This window comes from Balearica regulorum, chromosome W (genome assembly GCF_011004875.1).
Source record: "Balearica regulorum gibbericeps isolate bBalReg1 chromosome W, bBalReg1.pri, whole genome shotgun sequence".
In the NCBI taxonomy this organism is placed as follows: Eukaryota; Metazoa; Chordata; class Aves; order Gruiformes; family Gruidae; genus Balearica; species Balearica regulorum.
Genome location: NC_046219.1, coordinates 25,781,313 through 25,798,820, shown reverse-complemented (window position 1 = coordinate 25,798,820; position 17,508 = coordinate 25,781,313). Strand labels below are relative to the sequence as shown.

Sequence of the window (17,508 nt, the reverse complement as noted above, 5' to 3'; positions counted from 1 at the left end):
GTACTGCATCCACCTCTGGGGGCCCCAGTACAAGAAGGACATTGAGCTGTTGGAGCGAGTCCAGAGGAGGGCCACAAAGCTGACTGGAGGGATAGAGCACCTCTCCTATGAGGACAGGCTGAGAGAGTGGGGCTTGTTCAGCCTGGAGAAGAGAAGGCTCCGGGGAGATCTAATTGGGGCCTTCCAGCACCTGAAGGGGGCCTACAGGAAAGATGGTGAGGGACTGTTTATCAGGGAGTGATAAAGACAGTTTAACAAGTGAAACAAAAGCTGCATGCACAAGGAAAGCAAAAAGAGGAATTAATTCACTATTTCACATCGGCAAGCAGATGTCCAGCCACTTCCTGGAAAGCAGAGCCTCAGCACATGTAATGGTTATTTGGGAAGACAAACACCATAACCATGAATGTCTCTCCCTCCTCCTTCTTTCCCTGAGCTTTTATTGCTGAGCACGATGTCATAGGGTATGGAGTATCCTTTTGGTAAATTTGGGTCAGCTGTCCCAGCTGTGTCCCCTCCTAACTTCTTGTGCATCTCCAGCCTATTCACTGGGGAGGGCAGAGTGAGATACAGAGAAGGCCTTGACACTGTGCAAGCACTGTTCAGCAATAGCCAAAACATCGGTGTGTTATAAACACTGTTTTGATCACAAATCCAAAGCACAGGACCATAGGATCCCAAATGGTCAGGCATTTGTGTGTAGGTGAGGAAAATACGGGGGTGTTTTTTGTCCCTGTTGTCACTGAAACCCGGGAAGAAACCTCGTAACACCAATGTAGTGTTAAAAGGCAGGCATTCTTTATTGCAGCGCTGGATGCATGGGGGATAGCTCCACCCAACATGCATGCCAGGTGATCACCAACACACAGGTTATGTAGGATCAAAACATACATATTCATCGTTTTTCTCAGAAAAGGCAGTCCTATGATAATCATTTCTTAGAATCCATTTCCATATTCTCCTCCCCGTCACGCCTGCTCAGTGATTTGAGTCGGTGGTCCTCAAGGGTCTCTGGTGATCGTCAGTGGTCTCGCACCCGTGTCCGCTGGATGACCCTCTTCTTGCAGGCATGTGCAGTATCCTCGCTGTGGGTGCACCTGTCCATAACAACTTACTTCATAAGATTAATATCTCTGAACCTATTGTTCAGTTTGGTAGGGACTGTACATGGAACATAGCAGCATTGTACCTTGCCATGGTCAGTTAGCTTCATTACCTATTACCTTGGTTACAAACTAATTATCTCAACCTGATTCTATAGTTTCTGTTTCATGGCCCCTATCCCACGGTTACACTGTCAAATGTGTTAGTGATGTTTCATTTTTTTATAAGCTCTTGTGCTTCCTTTAGGAACTTGGAATTTGTGCTAGGGATAGGAGGTTTTTTCTGCCTCCATGAAAATAAGCCTAAACTTGACCATTCTGTTGGTTTTAGCTAAATATCATTATGAGAACATCACAGGAGCTAAGCATAAACAAGATTAGAGAAATTCCAGAGTCAGGATTGAATATCACATCTCAAGTCTATCTTCACATATTTAAAGTTCACGTTTCAGTTTTCTCTCTCACTGATTATAAAGAACAGTATTTCAGATGATCTGTAACAATGTCATGCTCTGTAATTCCCGAGCAAGTACATCTTACTTTTGAGAGACAGTGGAACAAACATAGGCATTTCATATTTCTGCACAAACTATGTGCAACCTTTTGAGTAACTTTCTAGCCACACACTTTAAGATCTAAGGTACAAAAATATCATAAGTACATCCTGAAGCATGCTGTGGTGGGTTGACCCTGGCTGGATGCCAGGTGCCCACCAAAGCAGATCTATCACTCCCCCTCCTCAACTGGACAGGGGAGAAAAGGTATAACGAAAGGCTTGTGGGTCGAGATAAGGATGGGGAGAGATCACTCCGCAACTACCATCATAGGCAAAACAGATTCAACTTAGAAAAATTAATCTAATTTATTACCAAACAAATCAGAGTCGAGTAATGAGAAATAAAAACCTTAAAACACCTCCCCCCGCCCATCCCTTCTTCCTGGGCTTAACTTCACTCCCAATTTCTCTACCTCCTCCCCCCAGCGGCACAAGGGGATGGGGAATGGGGGTTGCTTTCAGTTCATCACATGTTGTCTCTGCCACTCCTTCCTCCTCAGGGGGAGGACTCTTCACACTCTTCCCCTGCTCCAGCATGGAGTCCCTCTCATGGGAGACAGTCCTCCATGAACTTCTCCAACGTGAGTCTCTCCCACGAGCTACAGTTCTTCATAAACTGATCCAGGGTGGGTCTGTTCCATGGGGTGCAAGTCCTTCAGGAGCAGACTGCTCCAGCGTGGGTCCCCCACGGGGTCACAAGTCCTGCCAGAAAACCTGGCTCCTCTCTCCATGGGTGCACAGGTCCTGCCAGGAGCCTGCTCCAGCGCGGGCTTCCCATGGGGTCACAGCCTCCTTCAGGTGCCTCCACCTGCTCTGGCGTGGGGTCCTCCATGGGCTGCAGGTGGATATCTGCTCCACCATCATCCTCCATGGGCTGCAGGGGGACAGCCTGCTTCACCATGGTCTTTACCACGGGCTGCAGGGGAATCTCTGCTCTGGTGCCTGGAGCACCTCCTCCCCCTCCTTCTGCACTGACCTTGGTGTCTGCAAAGTTGTTTCTCATATCTTCTCACTCCTCTCTCTGGCTGCAAAACCTGCTCCTAGGCTGGTTTTTTCCCCCTTCTTAAATATGTTATCACAGTGGCGCTACCACCATCGCTGATTTTATCAGCCTTGGCCAGTGGTGGGTCTGTCTTGGAGCCAGCTGGCATCAGCTCTATTGTACATAGGGAAGCTTCTAGCAGCTTCTCGCAGAAGCTACCCCTGTAGCCCCCCCTCCCACTACCAAAACCTTGCCATGCAAACCCAATACACTCGCACAAGTAAAAAGTTGATGAAAAGGATTGAAGTCATGAAACTCTGTAATTACCAGACTGTAGCTAATGAACGCAATACTAGCAGAATTAGTCACATGCAGTTCTGAAAAAATGGTATTCTATACTGCATGTGAGCCATCGCCAAAATAAAATGTTTGGATGAAAAGTAATTGCTTAACTACAGTTGGTCCTTGACTCCCTCTTGCTTTTCATTCTTTGGAAAGCTTGCAATGCAGTTTTGGTGTTCTGATTTTACCTTGCTTTGAGGAGGACTTCTCTTACAAAAGGACCCAGAACCATCTGTTACTTTTTTTCCCTAGTGCCCCAAAAGTGTACTTGCAAAGTAGAGGTGAATTGCCAACCTGAACTATCACTAGCAATAACCATTGCCCTTTGGAGGGGGCAAACAAGGAACAGAGCTTTGCATTACTTAAGGGATGATAGAGAGAACTAACACTTAAGGGAAATGGCAGGACCATTAACTAGCTTAAGCCACATATCTAGTAATCTTAACCCTTACGTAAGATGTTTTAACAAGAACTAGCGTAAGGAAGGGTCAAGATGACCCTTCGCTCTGCTTGCATTTTTGTAACCAATCACAAGATAAGGAGGTAGTAAATCAGAATGGAATGAACACGGAGGATTCTCTGCTAATTAGGAACCGGTCTGAGTAAGTTTTGTGGTGAAGGTGAAAAGTGCACAGTGAGGAAGACATACGGCCTTCATCCCTAAGACCCCAGCCCAGGACCACCAAGAGGCACTGCGGGTGCACGCAGCTGAGAGGAGTTAAAGGTGGAGACAATGGAAATGAACTCATTGTAATAAGACCGCCTTTCCACGGAAAGATCATGAATATGTATAGGTGCTTTTTGAATATGTAACATTCTGTTGCATAAAATTCAAAGGGAATTGCTGCAAGGTGCGCACGATTTTGGTGGGATGACCCCCCCGTGCTGCCCAGCGCTGAATAAACATACCTACTTTACAACTTTCCCAGTTGTGGAGTATGCTTTCCGCACGTCAGGGAAGAAATGACGCAGACTCCTGAAGCCAAGACGAAGCTGCCTCAGCCAAAACAAACCTTTACCCCTCCCCCAGCAGTCCAGGATCAGTGCTTCTCAGTAGACTTTTCTCCCTGTTTTTGCACAGCTGTCACCAGGAGCTGCCTGCGAGCTTCTGTCTAGGGGCAGGTCCCTCCCAGGTAACTGCCTGCGCAAGCAGGTCAAACTTGCTAAGGCCAGTATGTCATAACCACTGTCTGGAATGGAGAAGTTAGTAGATGAAAATTGCAGTACTTCGTACATGCTGTCTCTTCCATCTGCCTTGCCCGAACACAGCTGCCACTGCCTCCTCTGCAGAAGTGCTTCTCTTTCCCCTATTCCCGTGACAGATACTACATCCCCTCCTCTCGCCCTCCCCAAGCAGCAACTGGGAAAGAAGGAATGAACTATTTCATCTGCTCTATAGGGGAGAACACAAATTAGGGTCTCTTTCCCTTCTCTAACGCAGGAAGACAATATCACTTCTTTTCCCCTTTAGCCTTCTATATGCCCACACAGGAAGGGATTAAGCCCCTTTCAGCAGGGCTTGCTTATTTTTTCTTTCCTTTTTTTTTTTAATGTTTTGTTTTTCTTTTTGCTCCAGTTAGTATCAACAAACTTTCTAGGGGGAGAAAGGGAGCATAATGGTATTTTCTACCGCAGGCTGAAATGAACTATGGGATTGGACATGAATGTGGTAGAGACTAGACTGCAACGGTTGAGGTTGTGGGGGAAGGGCAAGCAAATTTTATTCCTCCGCCCCTTTTCCCGTTCTAGCGCATGCGCATATGTGTGGGGTGAGGGCAGATGGTACGGCGGGAGCATTGTTGGCTTTGGGGAAGCTTTAGTGGAGGGGTGTGTATACATATATATATCGTATTTATGTATGTATATTATACAAAGCATGTATCATATGCATGTGTGTGGTGTTGATTGCGTGGGGGAGGGGAATGAAAGAGCACAAGCAGAAGCGGGAAGTCACATGTGCGAGTATAAGCAGGTTGGGACGAGGTTGGGGGGGTGCTGCGCATGGGTGGAGAGGGGTCTCAGGGCGTCAGAGATAAGATTGGTTGTTGTTTGCGTTAGGAGGGGGTGTGTGCGCGCAGATATAGATGTATTTGGTGGCTTGGTTTCAGCATCCCTCTTCTAGCTAGAAGGTGGTGGTGGGGGGGAGTAATGATATGAGGTGGGGGACTACGCTTGGTGGAGTGCTCTGCTGGCATCTTCTTCCTATCCCCTGGTGGTTTTTATCTCTGGCAGTGTGATCTTGAGCGGCTGGAAGCATCCCGGTGGCTGGAAAAGGAGGTGCAAATCCCTCCCCCAACCTCATTTGTCTCGTAGCAACAGGCGTCACATCGCTGTGAAAAAAATGAGCCGAGATTTCAAGCCCGGAGACTTGATCTTTGCTAAGATGAAAGGTTATCCCCATTGGCCAGCCAGGGTAAGACACTCTCTCCTCTGTGTGCAGGCTGCTGCTACCTCTTTACCTGTCTTTTTTTGCTCCTCATTGCTTTTTCTGTTCTTTCAGTTTTCTGTTGAGAAGAATGTTTTCAGATACCTATAGAGAAGAAAATAGATAAAATGTGTCATGCCTCTATCTTGCCAATGTGTGTGTGGGTGTGTCTGTGTATGTGGTAGCACTGCTGTTGCTGAAAGTGACTTCTAAATCACACTGCAGATCCCACGCTATGGTTTGTTCTTGGCTTATGGTGCTTTATAAGTGTCTCTTTTTTTGACATATAGCACTGTCTAGTCAGTAGCTGTTATTAGGGTTTTTTTAAGTTGTGGAAGGGCTGCTTTAATTCTATATGTGAAGATATGTATTAGGTTTATTATTATTATTTATTATTAGTCAAGCAGTAGTTTTTGAGAGTCTTAAAATCTGGAAATAATAGCATTTTTAGGAGGAAAACCTAAACTCCATATGTAGCTGATCCTTTGTGATAAAAAAAAAAAAACCTCTCCCAAAACCTTAAGTTTTGGTAGGAGTACTTTTGACTATTAAAGTTAGCTATTCCTATTTCTGTGGAGTAGGTTGAGGGAGCAAGTATGTAATAAATCTTCCAGTCCTCTTTCCTATTCTCCTTGCTCCCTTCAAGACTCACCAAAGTGCAGCTAACAAACTCTATATAACGTAATTAAAAATATAACAGAGGATAGAGTAGATATCTTACAAAAACAGATTTGATACTCTGAAGGTGCTTTCATTCTGATCAAAAGGTCAGTGCACTTGGAGTAAGTTCAACCCCTTTAAATGCTTTCCTGACCTGGGATAGTGGTGACCAGCCAAGTTTCTGCATCAAATAGGCAAATCATGGCATCACTGAAGCCAGTGGCAATACCATTGCAAATTCCAAGGGGAGCAAGATTTGACACATGAATATAGAATACTGTTCTTTTAAGAAAATAGGCTACTATATACACCTTCTTACGGACAACACAAAGTAGGAGTCAGTGTTGAGTTGCCAAACTTGCATGTGATAGGGGCCATGGGGTATGGTGGCTTTAAGCTATGATTTTTGTCCTACCAACCCTAGGTTATTCAGGGGGTTGGAAATGCTACCAATATAAATTAAACTGAGTGTATGTAAAGGGTGTGGAGGTAGAATGGCATCTTGCATGTAGAATCTGTTATTCAATTTGATTACTTGTCCTTCCCCAACTTTAAATTAATGCTATTGCCTATTAAATATAAACCATCCTCTCTGTAGCTTGTATTGTAATATAATATTATTAGAGACAGCTTCTGAACAAAGATAGATGATAGAGAAATATTTGCAAATGAACATATAACCCATCTCAGAGAACTAGACATGTATATGCTCATCAAGTAGAGAAGCTTAATATCTTTACCATCTATGTAAAAAGTAATAGCACTAATGGGCAGAGAAATGCTAATTTCTGTCAGTCGACTGATATGCTAGAACCATCTCTCTGGAAAATTACAACTAATTTATGGAAGGTGCCAGAGTTGTTTTACATACTGGATTTGCACCATTTGTGTGCAGCTGCCAACAAACAAATGAAAAATAAAATAACCAAACACAATTTGTCCCTTTTTTAAAACAAGAAAGAATATTCTGACATAGTGCCTTGGTGATGTTCATTAAGAAACTCTTCAAATGTTTCAGTACTCAAAGCTAATGCCTTGTGCTGTGTAAATTCCATATAATATGAGGGAAACTCAGTATAATTACAGCAATTATCTGTAAGAGGTACACAGCTCTGGGATAATTTTGCTTGTATAACAGCATCTCTGATTAAAAATTAAATAAAAACTTAAAAATTGGGTCCTATGTATCAGTCTTCCAGGGCAGAATATTTTCTCCTAACAGAGCACTTACTGAGTGAAATTAGTCTGTATCCAGAAATTACTTCTCTGGACCAACTGTTCTAAATAAATGCTAAATTCTTCCATGGAAAGGAAGCATTAATAGCTAACAATTTTAAAACAACAAATACATTATGCAACCACCACAAATGGAGAAATAACCCCTTGATATAACAAAAAGAAGCAGCTGTGTAACTAACACACCTGAGAAGCTTCCACAGGCTCTGAATTACAGAGGCTTCTTTGTGTTAAAATAAAAAAAGAAACTGACCATCAATAGGAGTAAGGTCAGGATTTCAGGCTCAGTGCGTGTATTTCACAACATCATGCCGTAATGACTATAGATGATGTCCAGTGTTCACATGGCAATATTAGCGCTCTCAGTTTACACACAGGAAAAAAACCAAAACCAAACAACATGAATATATTTGGGTTTACCCTAGACTTCTCTTTTGTGAGGATTGTAATCATCTCACTGCCTAATTTTCTGATTTGTTTTGTTCATTTGAAACGTCTCATTCTTACTTCTCTGGTAGGCTCCTTGGTAAGATCACAGAATGGATCTTTCCACACTCTGAGAAGGATGTTGCCTAGCACATGATTCTGTGCATTAGTCATAGAGGCCTGGTTCCCATTCTCCAAGCTGCCTGTCATTAGAAGCCTCTGTATTTGGAACTACTTGGATAGATTATTCTGTGCAATCTGCCTTGTAATGGTTATTCTAGCTTAAAACTGAACAAAGCTTAAAATTTATTGAATTTACTATTTTTAGAATCATAGAATGGTTGAGGTTGGAAGGGACCTCTGGAGGTCATCTGGTCCAAACCCCCTGCTCAAGCAGGGCCACCTAGAGCTGTTTACCCATGACCATGTCCAGATTGCTTTTGAATATCTCCAAGGAGGGAGACTCCACAAACTCTCTGGATAATCTGTTACAGTGCTCAGTCACCCTCACAATAAAAAAAGTGTTTCCTGATGTTCAGAAGGAACCTCCTGTGTTTCAGGTTGTGCCCATTGCCTCTGGTCCTGTCACTGGGCACCACTGAAAAGAGCCTGGCTCTGTCCTCCTTGCACCCTCCCTTCAGGTATTTCTATACATTGATGAGATCCCCCTAGAGCCTTCTCTTCTCTAGGCTAAACAGTCCTAGCTCCCTCAGCCTTTCCTCATACGAGAGATGCTCCAGTCCCTTAATCATCTTCGTGGCCCTTTCCTGGACTCTCTCCATTATGTCCATGTCTCTCTTGTACTGGGGAGCCCGGAACTAGACACTGTACTCCAGGTGTGGCCTCACCAGTGCTGAGTAGAGGGAAAGGATCACCTCCCTCGACCTGCCGGCAATACTTTGCCTGATGCAGCTCAGGATACCATTCGCCACCTTTGCTGCAAGGGCACGCTGCTGGCTTATGTTCAACTTGGTGTCCACCAGGACCCCAGGTCCTTTTCTGCAAAGCTGCTTTCCAGCTGGGTGGCCACCAGCATATATTGGTGCATGGGGTTGTTCCTCCCCAGGGGCAGGACTTGGCACTTCCTCTTGTTGAACTGTCAGCCCATTTCTCCAGCCTGTTGAGGTCTCTCTGGATGGCATCACAACCCTCTGGCATATCAGCCGCTCCTCCCAGTATTGTATCATCTGCAAACTTGCTGAGGTACGTTCTTCCCTATCATCCAGCTCATTAATGAAGATGTTGGGCCCAGTATTGACCCCTGGGGTACACTGCTAGTCACTGTGCTCCGACTAGACTTTGCACTGCTGATCACCCTCTGGGCCTGGTCATTCAGCCAGTTGTCTGCTCATCCAGATATGTTGGAGATCCTGAGTACAGAGGTCACAAGCTTGAGCTGCACACTTCTTTCCCAAAGATAGAAAGGGATCTTGAATACCTGGATAACTCCAGGATCACTAACCTCTGGCACCCCACACTGGAGCAGGTAGATATTTCCTGAAGGAACTGCAGCCTGTGAAAAGCCAGTGCAGGAGCAGGTTTGCCTGACAGGAACTGTAGCCTGTAGAGAGGACCCATGCTGGAGTAGGAGAAAAGTGTGAGGAGGTAGGAGTGCTAGAGAGGAACTGTTATGTACTGGCTGCAACCTCTCATTGCCCATCTCCACTGTGCTACTCAGGGCAGGAGGGAGGTAGAGGTGTTGGGAATGGAAGAATGAAGTTGAGCCTGGGAACAAGGGGTGAGGGGAAGGTGTTGTTTTATCTTTGTTTCTCACCATCCTGCTCTATTATTTTAATTGGCAATAAATTAAATCAATTTTCCCCAGGTGCCCACCAAGCTGCTCTCTCACTCCACCTCCCCAGCAGGACAGGGGGAGAAAATAAGATGATGAAACTTGTGGGTCAAGATAAGGACAGGGAGTTTGATCACCAATTACCGTCAGGGGCAAAACACATTCAACTTGTAGAAGATTAATTTAATTTATTGCCAATTAAAAATAGAATAGGATAGTGAGAAACAAAAAACTAAAACCACCTTCCCCCCACCCCATCCCTTCTTCCCAGGCTCAACTTTGCTCCTTCATTCCCAACTCTTCTACCTCCTCCCTGCCCCGTGAGTTGTGCAGTGGAATGGGAAACGGGGGTTGCAGTTAGTTCATAATGGTTCATCTTGGCTGCTCCTTCTTCCTCACACTGGAACAGGGGAACAGTGTGAGGTCCCTCCAATGGGATACAGTCCCTGAGGTGGGCCAATAACTCCACACAACACACAGCCTCTTCTATCCTGAGCAACCACCATAACAGATGGAGCCCAAATCATTGGACTAAATGAACTCAATGCCCATTTTATATGGGTGGCCCATGGACTAAGGGAAGGATGTCTGTGGGTAGGAATGGTTAATGAGGATGTATTGGATAGTATGGGTCCTGAGCATGATGTAAATGGTATGGAATAAGGGGCAGAAGTTGTTCTTCTTTTGGCTGGGACAGATAATTTTCTTCATAGTAGCTTGAATGGTGCTACATTTTGGATTTGTGATGAAAACAGTGTTGATAATACAGAGATGTTTTCATTATTGTTGAGCAGTGCTTACACAGAGTCAAGGCCTTTTCTATTTCCCACTCGGCCTCGCCAGAGAGTAAGCTGAGGCTGCACAAGAAATTGGGAAGGGACAGCTGACCCCCCCTGACCAAAGGGATATTCCATACCATATGACATCATTCTTAGAAGTCAGGGAAAAGAAGGAGGAAGGGCAGACACAGCTAACACAAGCAGAAAACAGATGTAGCAGTTAGTGTAGCAATCTCTGCGTTTTTCTTTGGGAGCTTTTAGATCTTCTGGGGACAGGGTACAGGATCATCAGGGAACTCCTACAAAACCTCTAAGAAACTTGGGGTTTCCTGCTTGTTGTGGTTTAACCCCACCTGGCAACTAAAAGCACCACACAGCTACTTGCTCACCCCCACCCCCCCAGTGGGAGGGAGGAGAGAATCAGAAGAGTGAAAGGGGAAAAAACTCATGGGTTGAGATAAAGACAGTTTAATAGGGAAAGCAAAAGCTGCGTGCACAAGCAAAGCAAAACAAGGAATTCATTCACTACTTCCCAGCGGCAGGCAGGTGTTCAGCCATCTCCAGGAAAGCAGGGCTGCATCATGCATAATGGTTACTTGGGAAGACAGAACACCATAGCTTCAAACATCCTCCACTTCCTTCTTTCCCCAGCTTTATATGCTGAACATGATGTCATATGGTATGGAATATCTCTTTGGTCAGTTTGGGTCAGCTGTCCTGTCTGTGCTCCCTCCCAACTTCTTGTGCACCCTTAGCATACTCGCTGGTGGGGTGGTGTGAGAGGCAGAAAAGGCCTTGACTCTGTGTAAGCACTACTCAACAATAACAAAAACATCTCTATATCATCAACACTGTTTTCAGCACAAATCCAAAACACAGCCCCATACTAACTACTATGAAGAAAATTAACTCTATCCCAGCCAAAACCAGCACACTGCTGCTGCTATCAGGTAAGGGGAGCTAAAAGGGTAGGGATCTGAAGAAGCTCTAGCAGCTTTAACAAGCTGGGTCAGCTGCCCTTGACCCAGGGTGCCTGGAGCCTTTGTTGCAGTTACACTTTGATTAGGGAGGGTCAAACACCTGCTTAGCAAGTACCAGGTAGAGGCCTCTCTAAAAGCCATGCCAAGTGTGGCAGTTTATATAAAAAGTTGCAAAGAAGGAGTTCTCCTTTTAATTCAAACCAGCCTAAGTGTTTTCACTTATGGTGATTGTACGCCACAGGGTAGTTTCCCTGGCAGGTTTGAAGCAGCTGCCCCTGCTATGGCAGAGCCTTTGATGCAGGCAGACCTTCAGATAGTGGATACAGCCTTGTGATTTCCAGGTTGCAGGGAGTGCCTGGGGGCTTCTCTCTGAGGCCAGGAGAGATGGCTCTCTGTCCTCCAGGAGGTGTGCTGTCTTGGAGGAGCTGTGTTACCAAGTGGAGGAGTTATGGGAGGAAGTGAGCAGGCTGCGCAGCATCAGAGAAGATGAAAGGGAGATAGGCACCAAGAGGAAGGCTTCTGCCCCACTGGAGAGCTTACAGCTACAAAATAAGTTCACCACCCTCAAAGGTGAAGAAAAGCCAGGTGTGCTTTCAAGCAAAGGCTCTGGGTCACCTCACCCTAAACCATGCAAGACCACCAGGAAGAAGCAATGAGTGATAGTAGTGGGCAACTCCCTGCTGCAGGGGACAGAGGCACCCATCTGCCTACCTGACCTATCAACAAGAGATGTTTGCTGCTGGCTGGGGGCCCAGATCTTGGATGTTGTGGAGGGACTGCCCAGGTTTGTCTGGCCCTCTGAGTACTACTCCCTGCTGTTCTTCCATGTGGGCACCAATGATGCTGCCAGGGGCAACCTGGAGAGTATCAAAAGTGACTACAGAGCTCTGGAGGTGGCAGTTAAGGGCATGAGGACCCAGGTGGTGTCCTCAGTCCTGCCAGTGAGGGGAAAGGATGTGAGGAGGAGGGCACTGATAACGCATACCAACAATTGGTTCAGGAACTGGTGTCGGCAACAGGGTTTTAGTTTCTATGACCACGGGACCCAGTTTGCAGATCAGTGTCTGCTTGGGAGAGGTGGGATCCACCTCACTAAGCAGGGCAAAGGTATCTTTGCCAGTAGGATGGCTGACCTGGTAAGGAGGACTTTAAACTAGGAATGATAGGGGAGGGAGAGAGTTACCAGCAACCCTGTGAGGGAGTGTCAGGGTTAATAAGCAAAGGGCCTGGAGTAATATGACAGGAAGGGACCACAAAATCAAAAAAACCAGGACTGAAGCAGGGTTGCCTCCAGCATTTGCATGTAAGCAAGGAAGTACCTACAAGGCACCATTATGGAAGAATCCCCAAAAGCCTTTCTGGCTGTATCTGTATTTCCTGTATTAAATTTAAATAATACTATGTTTGTTTAAAGAATAAAAAAATGCATATCACATCTTGAAGTAATCAGGAATCTGCCCATCCTCTGTTCAGAAAATCTGAATTTCTAAATACAAAATTAATAGGGAAAAAAATGTTTAGAGGGAAAAAAACCCTCTCCTTCCACATACTGCTCTTAAGTTTCCCTCCACAGAACAAAATAATCTCACCACATATATGGGAGTAAAAAATGAGGGGTAAGGAAAGGAGAAGGATATTGTTCACTTTTTCAAGTTTCGTTGGGAAGGTAAATTCTCCTAACATGAAGAGTACACAATGCTAATCAAATAAGTGAAGAGTTTCTGTGATTTAAATGCAAAACACCTGTAATGATCCTAAATGGGTCAGTGATGTGGTTTAGCCCCAGCCAGCAGCTGAGCAACCCCTAGCTCACCCCTCCCCCAGCAGAATGGGGAGGAGAATGGGAAAAACAAAGGCAAAGCCTTGTGGGTTGGGATAAGGACAGCTTACTGGGATAGCAAGGGAGAGGGAAACAATCAGCAACAGTACTGATAACAGATATTCACAATGGGTGATAACAGAAAGCAATTTACCAATCCAAGGACCAACCAGACACTCAACCTGTCCCAGAGCCACACTGAACCTGCCCTTCCCCAACTAGGCCCCTTTTATGGTGAGCATGATGTCACATGGTATGGAATAGCCCCCGGCCAGCTTGGCTCACCTGTCCTGGCTCCTTGGGAAAATTAACTCTATCCTAGCCAAAACCAGGAAATTACCCATCCCTTATTCCATACCATCTACGTCATGCCCAGATTATTCACACACAGATATCATTGCCTTACTCTATGGGCCATCACTCTAAAGTGTCCATCGAGTTCATGTAGTCCATGGCTTTGGGTTCCATCTGCCATTACAGTCTCTCAGAGCAGGAGCAATGGTGCGTGCTGCTGGATTGTTGCATGCTGCATCTGGAGTTTTTCACGGCTGGTGTATCTGGCATGGTCCATGCTCGCAGTCTGGATGTCAAAGATGTGATTTTCAATGAAGTTCCTGGGCACCAGTTGCTGAAGTCAGTTCTAGTTCCATCATTGTGGCACTTTGTTCAGTTTCAAAGTCCGTCCTTCATTAGTTTTGGGAGATTCTTATGGTCATACCATTGATACAGTATATAGCAATTCACATCATACAATTTAATTTATTGGCTATTTTCACCCAAAATGAAATCCCCTTGGGGTACACACCGGACTTCCCCATCCTTTCTCATCACCCACCAAGTGCACCCTGGTCCCTGAGCAAAAGCAATCCTGCAGATGGGCTTGCCTTTGCCTGAAGCAGGGATAACCCAAACTGTTTTACCCAACATATTTTTCATGCGCACTACAGGAACTTTATCCCCTTCTACTGGGCGTGGGAATTTTGACTGGGCAGGGCCAGCTCGATTGGCAGATCCCCTAGTGTTAACTAACCAGGTGGCCTTTGCTAACTGTGTGTCCCAGTGTTTGAGGGTCCCACCACCCATTGCCCTCAGGGTGGTTTTTAGCAGCCCATTGCACCTTTCAACTTTCCCAGAGGCTGGTGCATGGTAGGGGATGTGATACACCCACTCAATACCATGCTCTTTGGCCCAGGTGTCTTATGAGGTTGTTCCAAAAATGAGTCCAGTTGTCTGAATCAATTCTTTTTCTGGGGTGCCACGTTGCCACAAGACTTGCTTTTCAAGACCCAGAATAGTGTTCCGGGCAGTGACATGGGGCACAGGGTGTGTTTCCAGCCACCCAGTGGTTGCTTCCACCATTGTAAGAACGTAACGCTTGCCTTGGCGGCTTTGTGGGAGTGTGGCGTAGTCGATTTGCTATGTTTCCACATATTTATATTTCAGCCATCGTCCTCCATACCACAGAGGCTTTACCCGCTTGGCTTGCTTGATTACAGTGCACGTTTCACATTGATGGATGACCTGTGAGATGGCGTCCACGCTCAAGTCCACCCCTCGATCGCGGGCCCATCTATATGTCACATCTCTTCCTTGATGGCCTGAGGTGTCATGGGCCCACCCTTACGTTGCCAGTCCAAATCCAGCTGAGCCACTTCAATCTTGGCAGCCTGATCCACCTGCTGGTTGTTCTGATGTTCCTCAGTGGCCCGACTCTTGGGTACGTGGGCATCTACGTGACGTACCTTTACAACTAGCTTCTCTAGCCGGGCAGCGATATCTTGCCACAGTGGGGCAGCCCAGATGGGTTTGCCTCTGCGCTGCCAGTTGCTCTGCTTCCATTGCTGTAACCACCCCCACAGGGCATTGACCACCATCCATGAATCAGTAGAGAGGTCGAGCATTGGCCTCTTTACTCTTTCAGCAATGTCTAGAGACAGCTGGATGGCTTTCACCTCTGCCAATTGGCTCAATTTGCCTTTTCCTTCAGCAGCTTCTGCGACTCACCCTGTAGGACTCCATACAGCAGCCTTCCACCTTCGATGCTTTCCCACGATGCGACAGGACCCATCAGTGAACAGGGCGTATGGCTTATCATCTTCTGGTAGTTTATTATACGGTGGGGCTTCTTCAGCACGTGTGACCTCCTCCTCTGGCGACATTCCGAAATCTTTCCCTTCTGGCCAGTCTGTGATCACTTCCAGGATTCCTGGACGATTGGGGTTTCCTATTCGAGCCTGCTGTGTGATCAGTGCAACCCACTTACTCCACATAGCATCGGTTGCATGGTGTGTAGAAGGGACCCTCCCTTTGAACATCCAGCCCAGCACTGGGAGTCGGGGTGCCAGGAGGAGCTGTGCTTCAGTACCAATCACCTCGGAAGCAGCTCGAACCCCTTCATAGGCTGCCAATATCTCTTTTTCAGTTGGAGTGTAGCAGGCGTCGTATCCTCTGTATCCCCGACTCCAAAACCCCAGGGGTTGGCCTCGAGTCTTCCCTGGTGCTTTCTGCCAGAGACTCCAGGTAGGGCTGTTCTCCCCGGCTGCGGTGTAGAGCACATTTTTCACATCTGGTCCTGCCTAGATTGGCCCAAGGGCTACTGCATGAATTATTTCTTGTTTAATTTGTTCAAAGGCTTGTCGTTGCTCAGGGCCCCATTTGAAATCATTCTTCTTCCAGGTTACGTGATAGAGAGGACTTACTATCAGACTGTAATTTGAAATGTGCATTCACCCGAAACCCATAACACCTAAGAAGGCCTGTGTTTCCTTTTTGTTGGTTGGTGGAGACATGGCTGCTATTTTGTTGATAATATCCATTGGGAACTGATGCCGCCCATCATGCCACCTTATTCCTAAAAATTGGATTTCCTGCGCAGGCCCCTTCACCTTACTTTGTTTTATGGCAAAGCCAGCCTGCAGCAGGATTTGGATTATTTTCTTCCCTTTCTCTGAAACTTCCTCTGCTGAGTTGCCCCATACAATGATGTCATCAATGTATTGCAGGTGCTCTGGGGCTTCACCCTTTTCCAGTGCAGTCTGGATCAGGCCATGGCAAATGGTGGGGCTGTGTTTCCACCCCTGGGGCAGTCGATTCCAGGTGTACTGGATGCCCCTCCAAGTGAAGGCAAACTGTGGCCTGCACTCTGCCACCAAAGGGATCGAGAAAAATGCATTAGCGATATCAATTGTGGCATACCATTTGGCTGCCTTTGACTCCAGTTCATATTGAAGTTCCAGCATGTCTGGCACAGCAGCACTCATTGGCAGTGTGACTTCATTCAGGCCACGATAGTCTACCATCAGCCTCCACTCTCCATTGGACTTCCGTACTGGCCACATGGGACTGTTAAAGGGTGAGCGGGTTCTGCTGATCACTCCCTGACCCTCCAGTTGACGAGTCAGCTTATGGATGGGAACCAGGGAGTCTCGGTTGGTGCGGTATTTCCGCCGGTGCACAGCTGTGGTAGCAATTGGCACCTGTTGCTCTTCAACCCTCAGCAGCCCCACAACAGAAGGGTCCTCTGAGAGACCAGGCAAACTAGACAATGGTTCAATGTCCTCCGCTTCCAAGGCAGCTATACCAAAAGCCAACCTGTGTCCTTTTGGGTCCTTGAAATACCCTCTCCTCAGACAGTCTATGCCCAGGACGCACAGAGCCTCTGGGCCAGTCACAATGGAGTGCTTTTGCCTGTCATTCCCAGTGAGACTCACTTCAGCCTCCAACAGAGTCAACTGTTGGGATCCTCCTGTCACACCAGAAATAGAGATGGGTTCTACCCCTTCATACCTGGATGGCATTAAAGTACACTGTGCACCAGTGTCCACTAGGGCCTTGTACTCTTGTGGGTCTCATGTGCCAGGCCATTGGATTCACACAGTCCAATATACACTCACTCAGGGACAGGGATCGGGTGATCATTTCTGGTTCTGGCTCCTCTTCTTGTTCTCGTGATGGTCCCAGTTCATCATCATCCTTCACTAAGCGAACCGATTTCCTTGTGCATTTCTTTTTGTGTATAGGGGCGACTGATACTGGTATGGGTTGATCTTTTGGCTCGGCTACAGTGCCTGTTGCGGGGGTTTGGGTATTTGCAGTGCCTGTGGGTCTGTTCTCTTTCTCTCCTCCCTGATGGTGTTGTCTACTATCAAGCAGTGTTTGACAGATCGTGGCCAGGGCCCAGCACAGTGTGGTAAATTGTGTCTCCTTGGAATACCCGCAGCATTTTTCTTTCAAATATTCTGCCATTTTATCAGGGTCTTGCAGTTGTTCAGGAGTGAAGCTGCAAACCATTGGGGGTGAGAATGTCTCTAGATACCCACCCATACTCTCCCACATGCCATTCCAGCCCTGACTATTCATCCTTCAGGAAGATCCCTGGGTGGTATTCTTGAAACAATTTTTGCTAATC

At 46.5% G+C, this 17,508-nt stretch overlaps 1 protein-coding gene and 1 long non-coding RNA gene across 5 annotated transcripts in view; one reads left to right on the top strand and one right to left on the bottom strand.

Annotated features, from left to right (window-relative positions):
• The window catches only part of LOC142599224 (uncharacterized), a 620,151-nt gene that overhangs the window by 269,450 nt on the left and 333,193 nt on the right, over positions 1-17,508 (bottom strand). The window lies entirely within an intron of this gene.
• The window catches only part of LOC142599175 (lens epithelium-derived growth factor-like), a 163,031-nt gene continuing 150,265 nt past the window's right edge, over positions 4,743-17,508 (top strand). For 2 of the 4 annotated variants that reach the window (XM_075739011.1, XM_075739012.1), the window contains exons 1-2: positions 4,743-4,810; positions 5,216-5,396. In XM_075739011.1, the coding sequence (XP_075595126.1) occupies positions 5,325-5,396 (72 nt within the window). In that variant the 5' untranslated portion in view covers positions 4,743-4,810; positions 5,216-5,324. Of the gene's footprint in view, positions 4,811-5,020; positions 5,113-5,215; positions 5,397-17,508 lie in introns of those variants that run through there. The other 2 variants (XM_075739013.1, XM_075739010.1) reach the window with 2 other exon arrangements.